Raw genomic sequence first — 16551 nt, forward strand, 5'->3', positions numbered from 1 at the left:
AATTATTGACGATTTGAACCAGACAATGGGCTTCAGATTGTTTTGATTATCAGAATATCAGAGTTATTGTTTTGTCGCAAACTGAAGTGTGTTTTTTTTCGAAATATTTGTTTAAGCTATGCTAATTTTGATAAAATATGCGCCCAAAAACCATTTCAAATTTCCTGAGCGATGCACGTTCGCGGAGGCAGAATACTATTGACTTTGTTTCATTTTACATCTGATATGTATGCCTTCCAGGTTGTATTCAATTGAATAAATTAATACTAACCATAACGCTTCTCAATTACTCGGGAAGACAGAATTAAAATCAAAGAAAATAATTATTATCGTAACAGGGTAAAAACATTTTCTTTCCTATCTTTCATTCATTTTTTGTTCTGTTGTAAAATAGACTATTTAACATATTTTCTTTTCACATTAAGCGACCTTTTAAATATATAATGGTGATATATCATGTTACATATTTGTAATTAGAGAAGGATCACATTCACAAAGTCTTTATTTTTGTCTTTTGTTCATTACTAATCGACCTGTTCGATTTTATTTCGGTCCAGTTTTCAAAAATACCATTTTACAAAAGTCAGCTTGAAACAATGGAAAAAAGGCACCAAGACAAAATATAACTGTGATATTTTATATTTCAAATATCTGGGCGTATTATAATTTTAATTTTGAAGAAGAGAAATCACAGTTACGATCATCATGGCAGTGAAAAATTTTCAAATGGCTTGTTTAAGTAGAGCATTTCAAATAAACCGTTCACGTTTGTATTCATTCTAAATTAAATATAAATATATGGTAATCCATGATTTAATCTTTCTCACTATATTTTTTTTCTAATTTACAAAGGGAGGAGAAATGATAAAATGTGATCCGGTTGGCAGTGGAAATCCAAGGGAAAACGATTCTAGATGTGCGACGATGGCCGAGGTGGAAAAAGGGGCGTAACAAAATAATGTGCCGTTACCTCAATAAGCACACTACTGGCTACGACATTAAACGACAAAATGCCGCCATAAATCAATGGGTGCTCACAGCTTACGACATATAAACAAACCACTACGACTCAGGAAGGATGTTACGACCCCCCTCACCCATTTTTGTTGAACCCTTTCAAAATAAAAATCCCCGAGTTTGACTTATTTCCATTGTTTCAAGTTGAACGGTATAAAAAGAAAAAAACCCTCTCAAAAGGGTGGATAAAAAAATATTTCTGTATTAGTTCCAATATGTTAAAAACGAGAAATATACAGGATATTTCCTTTCATGTCCATCCGATCTGTGTGTCGTATTTACAATCTTCCTCTCTGCTAACTCCCTCCTCTTCGCGTTCGCTTCATCGGAAGAGATTACGTCAAAAGTTTGCTCTGTATTTTTTCCTTTTGAAGCCACCTGTGATGTAGCCGCGCTTTAGCCGCCGACAATGCTTTCAAGTGTTCCTGAAACAAAAACAAAATCTTTTTTATAAACTAAAGAGTTGACAAAAAACAAGTTTTAACTCGATATGTTTTTGAGCTGGATACAAATTTTTTGTGTTAGCCTCATCGATTTGCGTTAGTGAAAAACCCACTTGGGTTGAGATAGGTTATGTATGGCCAGATTAGAAATGGTTAGATTTGCTAATACATTCACATATACATATGAGGTAAATTTATATTTATATATATATATCCGTCCAATGGGGTTGATTTCCCATTTGGGTCCGGCAACTACACCACACGAAAGTATGTCAATAGACACAGTTAGTGGATTTGGTGGCAATAGATCCTCGAAACGATATCTCCAAATATTGGGTGACTATTTCTCAAGATATATTATATCATCTTATCTGTGAGACGCCGGCACCTATTCCCTGTCCGTCTCCTCGGGCCTGCTGGAATCGACCTGACGTTGCCCTCATCATCCCTCGTCTCTTCCTTCTCCTCTCCTTCGGCGCTCCACACCTCCGTTGTTTTTCCCCTATCTTTTTTTTAAGGTAACATATTCTTGGACAAAACCAACCCTCATTTATATATGACCAACTTCGGTGCTCACTTGGCTGCTTTATTTGCCTCTCCTCTCTCTCTAGGGTATACGATACACTTCAATGTTATGGGGGGGGGGGGCTTAATCATTTTAACAAGCTCGAAGAGACAACTGAATCGAGACCGATCCCCATATGAAATACCAAAAAAAAAAAATAGAGAACATTGGGAAGAAAGTACTTCAGTTCAAATCTTATAGCTTTTTTCCATCAAATTAACCCTTTCTTAAAAACATTTTTAAAAAATTTAGGACACTGAAATATAAGCATGCAAAGTATAATTCCGCTATATTAGCAGAAGTAGAAATAATAAGTTTTGTCGTAAAATTATTGAAAGAATGACATGAAATTATTAAAATTACCCCAGATCAAGCAAACACATCAAAAAATTATTATTTCCCAGAAAATTACTACTTATTAGCTATGTCAATAAGCTAAAACGCGTTTTGATAAATTCCTAGACCTTTGATGATTGGGGAAAAAAAGTTTTGATATTTAAAAATAGAGGTCACGGACGGCCTTACTTTAACTATTATATTCTGTAGAAGTTGAAATATGTATACAAAATAAATATACGAACTATCTCCCCTAGACACCACCGGTTTGAACGATATTTTAGTTATGTAGTCATTTAATCTATATAGAATACATATACTTATTTATAGGTATAATATATAGTTATAGAATCATTCGCGTAAAGCCGGTAAGTAAGATTTACACGCATAATCCTCCTGAAAATAATTTACCCCCTAGTAAAGAATGCTTTATTTGATTCAACGCTTTGGCAAATTGGCAACAAAGCTGGCACAGAGATCATATATTTTCATGACCTCATTTTACATTAATGCATTCGGGCTGAAGATGTATGACTTAGAACTCCTTAAAAGAATAGAGATTCACAAATTAAGGAAAACAACATGCAATAATTATAGTGAAATAATTAAAGAATTAGAAAACGAAATTATAACAAAATGGCAAGCAAGCATAAAAGGGCGAACTACTTATAAATTCTTGCCATGCATTAAATCAAGAATCAAAAACGGGAATTTTATTCAACCAAATTATATTACTACCGTTTTTAACAGGGCATGGAGAATTTAATAAATATTTATATAATTACAAGTTAAAAAACACCAATTTATGCCAATGTGGGGAAATAGAAAGTGCTGAACATATTGTGACGAAATGCGAAATCTATAACCATAAAAGAAGAATACTAGAAATGGAAATAAAAACAAAAATAGATGATGAAAGTAAATTGGTAGAACTGACAAAGAACAAACACAATTATAAAGAGTTTATAAAGTATGTCTATGAAAAAAAATTTAAACACAGTTCACAAAATCAAAATGAAAATCATCGATAATAAAATTTTATTTATTATTATTTTAATTTTATGTATGTAAATAAACAACTTCAATGTACAAATTTAATTACTCTTAGTGAACTATTTATTTGAACTGATTGTGTAAATTATGAATGTATATAGTAAAATGATTTAATTAAAATGGTAGTTTAAAATAAATGTATATGGTTTAATCATGTATTTAAACTGGTAGTATTAAGTAGTTAAGTTTTTTATTCATATGTTTTTATGATCACTATATTAATTCCCTAGTCAATATAGTCATTTTATTAATAACTGTATATGTATATAATCGAAGTATTTAAATGAAATGTCTTGTTTTTATGTTATATATGTTCATAGTTAAATTATATATTTGAGAAGTTATATTTAAAGTTATAAATGTATATAGTCCGTTAAGGTTATTTAAGCTAGCATGTTTTAGTAAATTGAGTTATTTATTTTGTTTTCATTATTCTCATGTTTATATGAGTATAAAATTGAATTATTTATATGAAATAGCTAGTCTAAGTTATAATGTATATATTTAAATAATTTATATGAAATGTTTGTTTAGATTTATAAAACTTTAGATTTATAAAGGTATATAGTCTAACGGGTTTATTTAGGCTAGTAAGATCTATTTAACAATCTTTTTATTTAATTGTTTCATTGTGCTCATGTTTTTATTACTAGTCAAAATAGTCTATTTATATTGTTTAAAAATGTTCTAACCGCCAAAAATTCTCCTTAAAAATTGTTATAAAACATCTCAGGGAAAAAAAAATCCCTGTAAAACCAGATCGCCGCGCAGCGGTCCTTACCGGAAACGTTATAATATAATTATAATTATAACGGCTAAAGATCTGTGTAAGGGGACCTGTTATGATTGAAAAAAAAATTATTAATTTAGAAATTTATTAAAACAAATAATGTGATAAATAAAAATAAAATAAAAGCAAACACTGTAAGAGGTTTACACCGAAAAACAGGGAAAACACAAATAACAAAAAAAAAAAAAGGCTGAAGATGTATCAGTCACCTCCAATGATACTCCGCACTTTTTCTAAATAATTGTTTATTAGTATGCGCTTTTTCCTTCGTTTACTTCTCCACTATTTTGTGGTAACACAAATTAACCCATTCCTCGTTATTAGCGTGTCGTACTGGAAAAACCGTGCCTGGGGGTGATTTACTTGAAAAAAGTAACAGCAGAAGACAGATCATCCTAATCCGATTTAGAATTGGCCATACGCGGTTCTCACACGAACACCTACTTTTGAGCCAAAGCCCGCATATGTCTCAAGCAGGCAGAGAATGGTTGCTCGATGTGTCCCACATAATTGAAGGATGTCATTCCTTGGCTCAATAAAGGGAGCGAGCACAAATGTCGCCCGATGTAAGAATTGTGCTCGAGCACGTCAGCGAATTTTTGAATCCCCGTTTCAGATTTCTGGAGAAAACTGGGATAATTATATGTCCTGTTTCTTTACTTGATCTTTCCATCTCAATTGGCATCAAAGGCCATTCCCAGATATTTAGCTGTATCGTTGTATAGTATAATACTTCCATCGATGGTACAAGTCGGAACATGGTCCAGTTTTATGTTTGTAAAATTTATATATAAAGATTTATGTAGATTGAGCCTGATACTCCATTTTTTGTCAATTTACGTATCTTGTTACACCTCTCGGTCCTACTGTGTCATCTGCAAAGTTGCAATTTTCATTCCATACGTTTTCAAACAAACAATGGTGTATAACAAGTATTGTGCCTAGTTTGCTATCTTGTGGCACTCCTGCATTTATTATTTTTCATTCTGAATATTGGTCTTTTTGTTTGACTGTAAATTGCTGGTCAGTTAGGTGTAACTATCTGTACACTGTTTTGGTAGCATGCCTTTTAGTTTACTAATGAGTCCTTCATGCCACACATTGTCAAAAAAGCCCGGGAGACATCAAGGAAGATTGCAGAACAATTTTTTTTTCCGAGTGATTTTTCTATTACATCTGTTACTCGTGAATTTGTTCCATTGTTGAATGTTTTGTTCAAAATGCAATTCGGTGTCAGGGACGATTTTTTTTTTGTATTCTGTAATGGATCTTATTTTTTTTAGTGTAACTTTTCGAAAAGCTTAGACTGTCGGTAGTAGCCATATTGTCCATATGATTTGACCTCGTTCGCCGGTTTCCCCGGTTTTTGTATCATGATAACTTCTGCAAATTTCCCGATGCTGGGAACTTTAAAGTCTCACTGCAACATTAAAAAGGAATATTAGTTTAACTAACACATTTTTCGGTATTTTTTTATAATATTAAACCTTGAAGCGCGTTAACCGTGAATGACAGTTAAAGTTTTGTTTTGCCAAACTGGACTTGCCATAGGGCGACGCAGTCTGAGAAACCTTTGAATTTTTTAATCCAGTTTGCCGAGATCTTTTATAATGGAGACAAAAAAGAAAAACTTAGAAATTGAACTATTCACTATGCTCCTAAGGGTCACAGGAAGCATAATCTTTACAATTTAATATTGTAATTTAGTTTTATCTCTGGTTGTGATATTGTTCCCTCACATTCTACTTTATTACGTCTTATTGTCATGCTCGTGTACATTTGGTTGTACATATTATACCCGAGGATACGTATAAACAACTATTGTCCTAAAACATTCGGATAAAAAAGAATGAATCTGTCGTTTCATCTTTGGTATCCGTATATTGAAGAAAGAAAAATAAAAGTTGTCAAAAGGTTGGAAACAATACATACGAAGGAATAAATTCACCTTATCGCCCCGCCGTCCAAGGGGTTAAAATACAATTCACTCAATCTCCCGAAACTTGTACTATTAGTGTTGGGAGTTGTTGGATTTACTGAATATTGATGAACAAGAACAGCTCGCATACCCATGTACTTAACCTGGAATTCTATTGTTATAGAAGTCATTGAGAGAAGGCGGTCGAACCGGGAGAGGGGGTAGATTCAAGGAGTTTGAAGGGGTTGCATTAAGAAGGGTTAAGGAGATAAAGGATAAAAACAAGAGGATAGAATCCCGAGGATCTCGTTATGTTAAAACTTACTAGACAACTAATCGTTCGATTGTTCGTTTTACTTTTTCTCCTCTCTAGGTTCCTGGCCTTTAATACTCCTTTATAGACTGCAGATTGAAAATTAACCAAGGACTGTTTGGTTTTTACTTTATCCACCTCGTCGTAACACATTCGATCGGTTTTTGTTGATGATCCGCCTGGTCGTTAAAGGGTTAATGAGTCGTTAACTTTTCGATATCGAAACGGGCAATCGTGCTTAGATAAAACGGCTTGTTACTGCTGTTATAATCTCACGATGAATGGCCCAATTGCTCAACTAAACCATAAAATTGAAGTACTGGGCACGAAACATTTAACTATTATTTGTATCATTGTAACATGGCGTCAAGTGAATCGGACGAGTCCATGTCGGCTCCGAATTTATGTGCTATCTACGGTCAAAACGAATCCAAAGATTTTGAGCACTATGAAGCCTTAAAGGTCATCCCCAAGGAATACGATGAAGTTATGCTAAATCCCTTTCCTGAATTTTTTTTTGGTCTTATTTAAATAAAAGCACCCCATTAAAGTCCATTTGGAGTAGGTTGAGGTCAATAGGACTTATAAACAATCTGTCCCCTGGACCGTACAACCTTCGGTTTGAAGATGTGGATCAGGTACGGGATACTAGATTAACAGATTTACTCTCAATGAGCTGGGGGGGGGGTGCGATACAAAATTCAACTAACACAGCACCAGGATTTGATTAAATTCAATATTGCATGACTATACTATCTAGACTCCCATAATCTGCCAAAGGAGTCATTTCAGGGATTTTCAACGTTTTATGGAAGTCAGATGAACTGTAACAGATCTTGGACGGATAGAATAGTTACTTTGATAAAAAAAATTAAAATAAAAAAAAAGTAAACTCAGTTTCAAAGAAATAGGCTTTGTTTAAAACATATTGGCGACCACGAGGAGAATAACTCCCGAAGGAAGGGGGAACAGGTCCTTATGCACAGAGCAAGGATAGGAGATGTTCACAGCCAGCGAGGGTAGGGCGTCAGGTTAAGCACGGGAAAAGGAAGTCCTGAAGGAAGGGGGGAGAGGTCATTCCGAACGGAGCAAGGATGGGAGATTACATGGCCAGAAAAGGTAGGCCCCAGGTGAAGCACGTATAGCAAAACTGAAAGAACTGTAGACAGGTCATTCCGCACGGAATAAGAATGGGAGTGGTCACACGGCCAGAGAGGGTATGAACCCAGTACTTTCAAGGATCTTTCGGTACGACATGGCTAAGAAAGGTGGCAAAGTCAGTAGACCTGGCTGTCCGAGAAGCTCTTGCGTGTACATAGCACGTGACCCCCTAGAAGGTTTAAAATACACGAACTTACCAACTCATTTGGCCGTCACGGTTGACACATGGAATGTTTGAGCCAAAGTATTTAGAAAAAAGATTGATTGATATGCGCGAAAAAGAAGATCTTTTAGTTGAACAATGAACATAGTTATTCGGAGATCGTGTGATACGGTCTTGAGTGATGTAGGTTTAGAAAACGATTTTCTTTATTGTGCCAATGTTTCGATCTTTATTTAGATCCTCTTCAGGGCCTGGGATTTACAAACATTGTTTGAATTATACAAATACATGTAAGTTTACAACGATATACACAAAGTAGAAATTTTAGGTTTAATCAAAGTATTCGTTTGATATGGCAGATGTGAAAACACAAGGCCAAAAAGAAAGAAAACAAAACAAAGTCTTCGTACTCACCCAAAGTGTGTGTGTTTTCTGTGTAGATGTGTCACGGTTGTGTGTCGTGTTAGGAGTGTTAGTGAGATCTAAATGTTTTTTTGTTATATGTTTGATTTTGAAGGAGTAGGGAAGGAAGTAGGAATAGAAATTCATTTTTCTATGAAGTGTCGGCTTCTTTGAGGGGAAAGGGGCCGGCAATGAGAAAAAAGGGGAACGGTTTTTCGTTCGGGCTTAGTTATCTTTTCAGGATTATTATAGACGGGATTATTAGAGAAAGGAAAGATAAATTGTTACTGATTTAGACTATGTAGTAATTGTTTGATGCGTGGAATATAATGATTGTTTTATATATTATATGGTTTTTGTGCTGTTGTTTTCGAATTTGATTTATGTTAATAGGCTGAATTTACATGTGTCTGTTCGGTAATTGATCCTGTCTTTATCTCTAATATAATGATTGATGTAAACTATTTCTAAAAAGTTACGTTTATGATTATTCAGAAATCGTGAGATGCGGTCTGGTGTGATGTACGTTTCAGAAAAACATTTTCTTAATCGTACCAACGTTTCGATCTTTATTGAGATCATCTTCAGGGCTCAAAGTGTTTGTCTTCTGTGTAGTTGTGCCATTCTTGCGTGTGGTTTAGAGAGTGATCGAAACGTTGGCACAATAAAGAAAATGTTTTTCTGAAACCTACATCACACCAGACTGCATCTCACGATTTCTGAATAATTATCGATTAACGGTCACTAATCACCACACACGTTACGTTTATGTTTATTTTGTTCTGTGTTTAATATCGAATATTGTGTTGCTGTTCAAAATGGTGGGGAGCTAGTGCTGTAGGATTTTATTGACGTTTTGTGCAATAGTGGATATGTTGTTTTATCCTCTTATCCAGATATTGGGATGTAATGCCGATATAAGTTTTTTTAACTTACAGTTTTTAATTAATTTGTAATTTTAACAAGATTGAATCACGAAATCAATTTGATATAGTGACAGGCCCAAGTCGTTAACTCGCAACTCTCGACTCAACCGAGGCTTCAATTTCCAAAAATCGAAAATAAAGACATTTTTTAGATTTTGATATTTCCTTAGTTTTTTAAAGGTTTTGTGGATATTTTGACCAAATTTTAACAAGATTGATACACGAAATCAATTTGAAGTAATGACAGGCCAAAGTCGCTAAATCGCAACTCTCGACTCANATATATTGCCTTATGGTCTAGCATATTGGCCAAATCTCAAATCTCTAACTCTCCCTAACCATCCCAATGTAAGTTGCAAGACAATTTATTACTTATTTGTTATTGATGTGGGATCTTTAATTTAGGAAAAAAATGTGTGAATTGTTTTATAGTTTTTGAAAGCTATTTTAATATTATGAAAAGAGAGAAAGTGTTTAATTTATGTTGAAATGTGTTTAATTTATTTGATAGATTTGATGGGTTATTATTACTAATATCAGATGGTGTTAGTATTGAGTTGTAGTTGTTGATTATTCTATTGATTATGTGTAGGATAAATTTGTGTATCTTTATGTTCTTGTGTGAAAATTAATTTACACAGTGATGTACACAAAGTAGAAATTTTAGGTTTAATCAAAGTATTTGTACTCACTCACTAAATACTACACAATGAACATATTACAAACCAGCTTTCGTATTAACTGTAAGTTTACATGTTTGTCTTCAGCACTAAAAAAAACTAATCATAGAAATAAACCATTAAGCATATAAGTCCCCGACAGAGAAAATATGAATAAAAAAATAAATATGGAGCGGCACTTTGGAAATAAATGATGGGGAAAAAATAAACGAGGCAGTAGCTAATACAGGATAAAGAAAACTTCCTTTATATTGCCCGGGGCTCAGGAGTGGTATGACCGTTGTTATTCATTTAAAATTATAATTTAGATTTATTTCCCGTTGCAAATTCAACATTGGACAAGGTACTTAGTTGTATTAAGTACTGTTTTATGGATATTTTATGCATAATTTAAACAGTTACAAATCCAGTCGAATAGACTTTAGTAAAAAAAACTGACAATCATCGACTGTAAGTACTCAGACTATAAAATCTATTTAAAAGATAATATAATTACGTATTATTAATCTATTTATTTGATGGCTTATTAAATCATTTGAAAGTGTATTTTTAAGACTACAGTTTTGATAAGAAATGATAATTTAGAAGTATCTATCTATATCTTCGGCTCTTCAGGATTTCTTCTTCCACCATAGCACAACTTTCCCTTGTGCTTTTCACCTCCGATCCTATCTAGCCATACTTCACGAAATCTTGTCTTTTCCGGCTCGGCTGTTAATTTCTTTATGTTTGTATAGACCGGCACCTCTTCCCTGGCCAGTCGGTGACGTATCCTCTTTCCAAGCAGGTTCACTAGGGCGTTCGTAAGTTGACTAACTAGAGGTCGTACCTTACTAACAGGCATCCGTCCACTGTCACCTGGGTATGGACTTATGTGGATCTCCTTAAATCAAATAATACAAACATAAAGATAAAACGTACCAGGGGTGGTAATCAAAATGACCTAAACCCACAGCCTGTATACCAGACTTTGCTCCTTCAGACTACTACCTTTCCCTACTTCCTAGGCGGAAACATGCCTGGTTTCTCGATTTCAAATAGAAAACAGATGGAATCACCCTATAGTCCTGACCTTGCTCCTTTCTTTCTCGTCCGAGCAATTTCTACTCTATATCGGAAGAAGTAAAAACTGGTGTAGCAAATCTCTCTCTCTCCTCTTTGTCTGAAAGAGAGACAATATTTCAGGAAAGTTTCGTTTGTTATTTGTTGAAACCAAGCCTGATACACATAACATTCGTGCAGGGACAGAAATGAGGGATCGTATTCTGTTTTTGATCTTTTTAGAGCCTAGAAAACGATTTTTCGAAGTTTATTGACGGGAGATGAAAAATGGATTTTCTAATTGTATACAATTGAGGAGAAATTATAAGGAAGGTCATAACAACATCCATTACTCATTTCTACGAATTAGTAGTTCTTTAAAAAAATTAAATATGTATTATTATAAAATAATGTGTGGTGTTTAGTGACCGTTAGCCAATGATTATTGGCTAATGATCGTGAGGTGCGGTCTGGTGTGACGTAGGTTTTAGAAAAACATATTCTTGATCATGTGAACGTTTCGATCTTTATTGAGATCATCTTCTTCAGGGCCTGGGATTTATTGTTTGAATTTTACAAATACATGTAGGATGTGGAAAAAAATGAATTTATACATTGCAAGAAAATTTTGATTAAAAAATGAATTTATACAATGCTAGAAGTTTTTTTAATCTAAAATTTTCTAGCATTGTATAAATTCATTATTTTTTAATCTACAATTTTCTAGCTTTGTATAAATTCATTTTTTTCCACACCCTACATGTATTTGTAAAATTCAAACAATGTTTATAAATCCCAGGCCCTGAAGATGATCTCAATAAAGATCGAAACGTTGGCATGATAAAGAAAATGTTTTTCTAAAACCTACGTGACACCAGATCGCGCGTCACGATCTCCCAATAATCATTATAAAAGAATCTTTATTGTAAAATCGAGTATGATCCCCAAACTCAGGAACAACCACATGTTTACACAGGACTTGCTTGTTTGTTCTAGCAAGAGCTTCGAACTAGAGGAAGGAGTTACGGCACGGACTGTCATATAACAAGACCAGGGTGTCACCAAAGAAAGCGGGTTACAGTCTTCCATCACATCCTTAATCGTCAGATCTCACCCTATCATAATACCTCCCTTTCAACCTCCTTTGCATTTTAACGGAATTTCTCCTGTCACTGTACTAATAATAATTAACATAATAATTAATATATATTTTGTATAGAATAAGAAACATTAGTTAGAAGTTATTAGGCAGCGACAAAAATAAAACTACCTAACTATCAAGTTCCCACTGAGATTTGCGGTCTCGTGAAATGCTTCTGTTGTCCCGGTTCAAAAGATAAATTGCGCTCATTTGTAGCCGGTCGAATCCGGTGTTGGGACGTTTGTACAATTCAAAAAAGAACCTAGTTGTATAGACACAGTAAATAAACCGGTTGATTTGCATCGCTCTGCTTGATCCGGGTCTGTAAATCCCCTCCTTTAATAGGCCGCGCGTTTTATCCCGACATGATCAGTGCTAACTCGGCATGAGAAACCCACAAAGCCGAACGAGGGAAACTGAAGGCGCTTTGGATCAGCAATTTAGACATTTTTCTCCCAACCTTTATTGAAATCGTGATCCGAGATTATATTGCGCATAGAGACAAGAACTCATAGTAAGAAAAAAAAATTGTTTAAAATCATAAATGGACTCTCGGGAGAGCAAATTCATATTAGGTCTATTGTTGTAGGGCAAGGTAGTGAGATGTACCTTTAAAAACTACTAAATCCAAAAATTAGATATGGAATACTCAACGGTTTTTAGACCTGTGATAACCTACGACTAATGGTTTGGTGGTCGAAGGCCATACGGTAGAGAGCAGTCAGGACCCTCAGCAGTGCCTAGAGGCTAGCGTGCCCGGGCAGTACTTGAGCAATGAGAACGACCCCAATGTTGCTTCGGAGGTCTACCTGAACCACTCCAGTAATTACCAGACTCCGGATTTTAATACAGTTACCCTCCAGTAATTCTTCTGTGAGTTGTGGTCCTATGAATCTCTTCCGCTTTGTGGCACACATTGTGACAAATTCTTATGTCTCATGGTTCTGGGCTGTTTGTGTTCATTACCCCTAGGTCCTTAGTGCTCAGGATCCCAAGCGAGAGTCAGGACATTATTGTCACTCCGGCTAAGGATTCCATGCAACTCCAGGTACATTTTGACTTCACATCACATGAGGTTAAGTCTTTAAATGACCTGACTGTCACAGATTATGGCTATTTTCTTAGAGTCAATCCCAAATCTTTTCCGGCGCAGTGTGTAATTCCTGTAATTTCCGACTGAAAAACTGTACCGTATCTTCCCTAATTTTCTTCCACCTACCAGAAGAAATCTATGATTTGATAGACCATCACAGTAGTTCAGAATGTGATCTTCTCTGATTCATGCATTTGGTTCTATGAAAATCTTACCGTCTCATCCCGCAGGCCATCTCCGATTCAGTCGTCTGTCGTAACAGAACGGTTGGAGATACGGAATTTATTTATTGCCAGAGAGAAGAAGACACAGCGAAACATGTCCTTCGTTGGTACGAAGGCCTATGCAGGCTGAAATTTCTGCCTCTGGGAGAGGAAAATCTAAGGTTTAAACCTTTAACCTTTGAAATTGGTATTTATTTTTAAATATATGGGAGTCCAGCTGTACAACCTTCATTGCACTGTAGTACTAACTAAAAATAAACCACAAGGAACCCAGAGTCTGATGGGTTGGTAGACGAACCCTTATCACCATGCCTGTTTCCTCTTTGAGATAAAACTGGAACAGTATCATCGTGAGATATGGCATTCAGCAAGATGAAGGATGAAGGACAGTCCCATTGCACCTAGGAACACTTTTGGCCATTTGGTATGCAGAAACGATGTATGGAATATCGTTGCTCAGTTTTGTTAACAGACGAGAAAGATGTAGACAAACAAATAAAATTTTTATATACTGCGGAGTACTTTGGTGGTGAACGGCAAAGGCCAAAACCTTCAGAAGGAACAGTACGAAGTTAAATTGTTTTATTTCTTCCTTGGGTCTACGGTGGTGAACGTTAGTTTCGTTCGACGATGGCGTAACTAAATAAAGAAATATTGGTGCTAGCTATATAGTAACAATAAATAGTAATAATTACGTGAAGCCTCCGTAGATGCCTGGTGCGGTTGTTAGTCGGTACGGGAGTAGTCGTGACTTGTGTCCACTCTTTCCTCTCCTGCTTCCGTTTCCTGCTCATTCCACTTTTCCTGACGGAAATTGCGAGTATGGCCTGCTTCAAGGAGCTGGTGTCGATTTTCCTGAAGACGAACTTGGACATGAAGTCCTCGCTTGGTGGCGAAGGGGTGTTTCTTGTTTTGCCCCTTGGCTCCTCCGTCGTCGAGTCGATTTCTCCATCGAACGTCGGAAAATGGAAGTAATAAGGCCAATTGTAGTCTATCGCCTCCTCTCTTCTCCAGTGAGAGATGTTCTTGTGAACTTGATCGATTATGTCCTGTATCGACGGCCACGAATCGTCTTCCTTCTTCGTAATATTATTGTACGCGTTGTTCGGCTTCATGCTTCTTCTACCGGACCTCTTCGTCCTGCCGTGCGTATCTCCGCTTTCTCTGAAAAACTTCTGATCCTCTCCAGAACCTGGAACAAAAAAGACAAAACAGTTTTTTTTAAATATGCTGTTAAAAGAGAACACCTCAGGTTTTTCAATATAGCAATAAAGACATCGACATACAGTATAATAGGCTACAATTCTACCACGGACTACGCAAACCGTACTAAAAAAAAATAAATCTGGAACTTTACTTAAAAAAATGATAATGCCTTCCAAAAATCGAAAATAGGGTCACACAAGTCACAAATACGCCTAGAATCAGTAGTTTTATTTTAAGCCTCGTCGTTTTCTCCCTTTGCATTGATGACAATTATCTCTAACTTAAACCTGGAGTTCGGGTCGCTTTAAAGACAACACTGTAAGTAAAAAATGCAAATTCTCTTTCTTCACAAAATGTGGATTAAATGTTTAAGAAGTGCATTGATTCCAATTCCTCGATAAGCAAAATGGCTGAGATTAAAATTGGATTTTTTGATACTAAACACAACCTAACTCTCAACGTTGCCGATCATCTAAATCAGCTCATAAAAAGTTATATGTCCTGATTCTCAAATCGCCGATAACATCACTTGCTCCAGGACGATTTGTACAGCCATGGTTAATGGCACAATAGGACTACATGTATTCCAAAAATTACTAGATATAATGAAAAACAGCTCTTTTAGGATGCTGAATCGACAAATCGACGGAAATAAGCTTCAAGAAATGTCTAGGGATAGTAGTAGCGAACTGTGTTAATTTGGAAATTTCCTTGTACAGACTACACTTGTATTACTAAACAAAGACGAAGCAACCATGAAAATTTATGAAGTGCAAATTTTTTAAATAAAATACGATGTTTTTGGGAAAAACATTGACTTTATGCACCTTGGAATCGCGTGGTCGTTATTAAAATACCACATTGTTTTCAAAGTTACACAACTGTTCATGTATCTTTTGGATTAAATAAAAATCAATAATCTTAATAGGTTTTACTATTTTGAAGAATTTTGTAGAACCGCAACCAAAAAAAAAGAACCAATTTTTTAAAATATTTTTTAGCCATGTTTTTCGACCGCCATGTGCCCCAATGTGAAATTTCCTTTAACAATCCTAATAATAATCAGGCGATTCTGAAGTTAAACTGATTCTATTGGTCATTAATAGTCAAAATAAAATATTCCCTGTTGTTATAGAAATTTTTTTCTCCTGAAATTGGTAATTTGTAGGCATTATCCGGAATGACGACCCTCACCGCCATCGTTATCTTAAAGATAACTTAGCTTATTTTTCATCCCCGGGTGTCTTTGACATTTTTCCCCTAGTAAAAACGTCAGTTATTCGAAGCAGCCTTGGTTGTTATTTTTCTACTCAACTTTTTTTAAGTTGGTTTAAAATTGGGCTACATGGCTCCTCGAAGAACACTAGCCATGTCCTGAAATTGTCCCATTCTATGTCCATTACCTAGACAGCCGTTTTAGGCCTCAGCAAGCCACAAACGCGCGACCGCGTCAGTCTCATCTTAGCCATCATACAGCTTCCTTCCTTACCTCCTTTACATCCTTTTTCCAGTTGAAAGTTCAAAGGTAAGTTAATCCCCTCAAGTAATAACATCCTTTAAACTAATAATGCATAATATAAAATTCAGCTACGACCTTTCACCGCATCCTTCATCCTTTTGCTTTTCTCAACCCTCTCACTATATCAATTTGTTTTAATTAATCGTCTATTTTGGCAAGTAATTTTTGAATTCTTCCTTACATAATTTTCAAATATATTGTATAACTAAAATCGATAACCTCTGCGTAGTGCTTTATTTTTTAATTATCATTACTTTATTTATATTTCAAAGACTGCCAACGATTTCGAGAATTTAATTTAATTCATTTTTTGTGTACGTTAAAAGACAATCATTTTTTAATATTTTTGGGAGTACTCTCGATCACGAAAAAGGGACTAGATATTTTTTATGTAGACTCGCGGACTGTTTCCCAGTTGAGGCTGAACGCTTACGCCTCGTGCGTTTCGATTCTCTTCCCCTGTTCATTTTTACTTAGTTTTTTGTTTTTCACTTTTGCCTTACTCGTTCTCATGTTCCTTCCCTCTTCTTACTGGCTCACAAGGGAAATAGAGACGAGTG

At 35.3% G+C, this 16551-nt stretch overlaps 1 protein-coding gene across 1 annotated transcript in view; it reads right to left on the bottom strand.

Moving 5' to 3' along the window:
- Nucleotides 1-382: 382 nt before the first annotated feature.
- LOC106666601 overlaps nt 383-16551 on the bottom strand; it is a 79128-nt gene continuing 62959 nt past the window's right edge. The window contains exons 3-4 of the mRNA XM_024228047.1: nt 13962-14458; nt 383-1442 (exon numbers count right to left, since the gene is read on the bottom strand). Of these exons, the coding sequence (XP_024083815.1) occupies nt 1353-1442; nt 13962-14381 (510 nt within the window). The 5' untranslated portion in view covers nt 14382-14458 and the 3' untranslated portion in view covers nt 383-1352. The remainder of the gene's footprint in view (nt 1443-13961; nt 14459-16551) is intronic.

The sequence above is a fragment of the Cimex lectularius genome, unplaced genomic scaffold (genome assembly GCF_000648675.2).
Source record: "Cimex lectularius strain Harlan isolate CLEC.00 unplaced genomic scaffold, Clec_2.1 scaffold173, whole genome shotgun sequence".
In the NCBI taxonomy this organism is placed as follows: Eukaryota; Metazoa; Arthropoda; class Insecta; order Hemiptera; family Cimicidae; genus Cimex; species Cimex lectularius.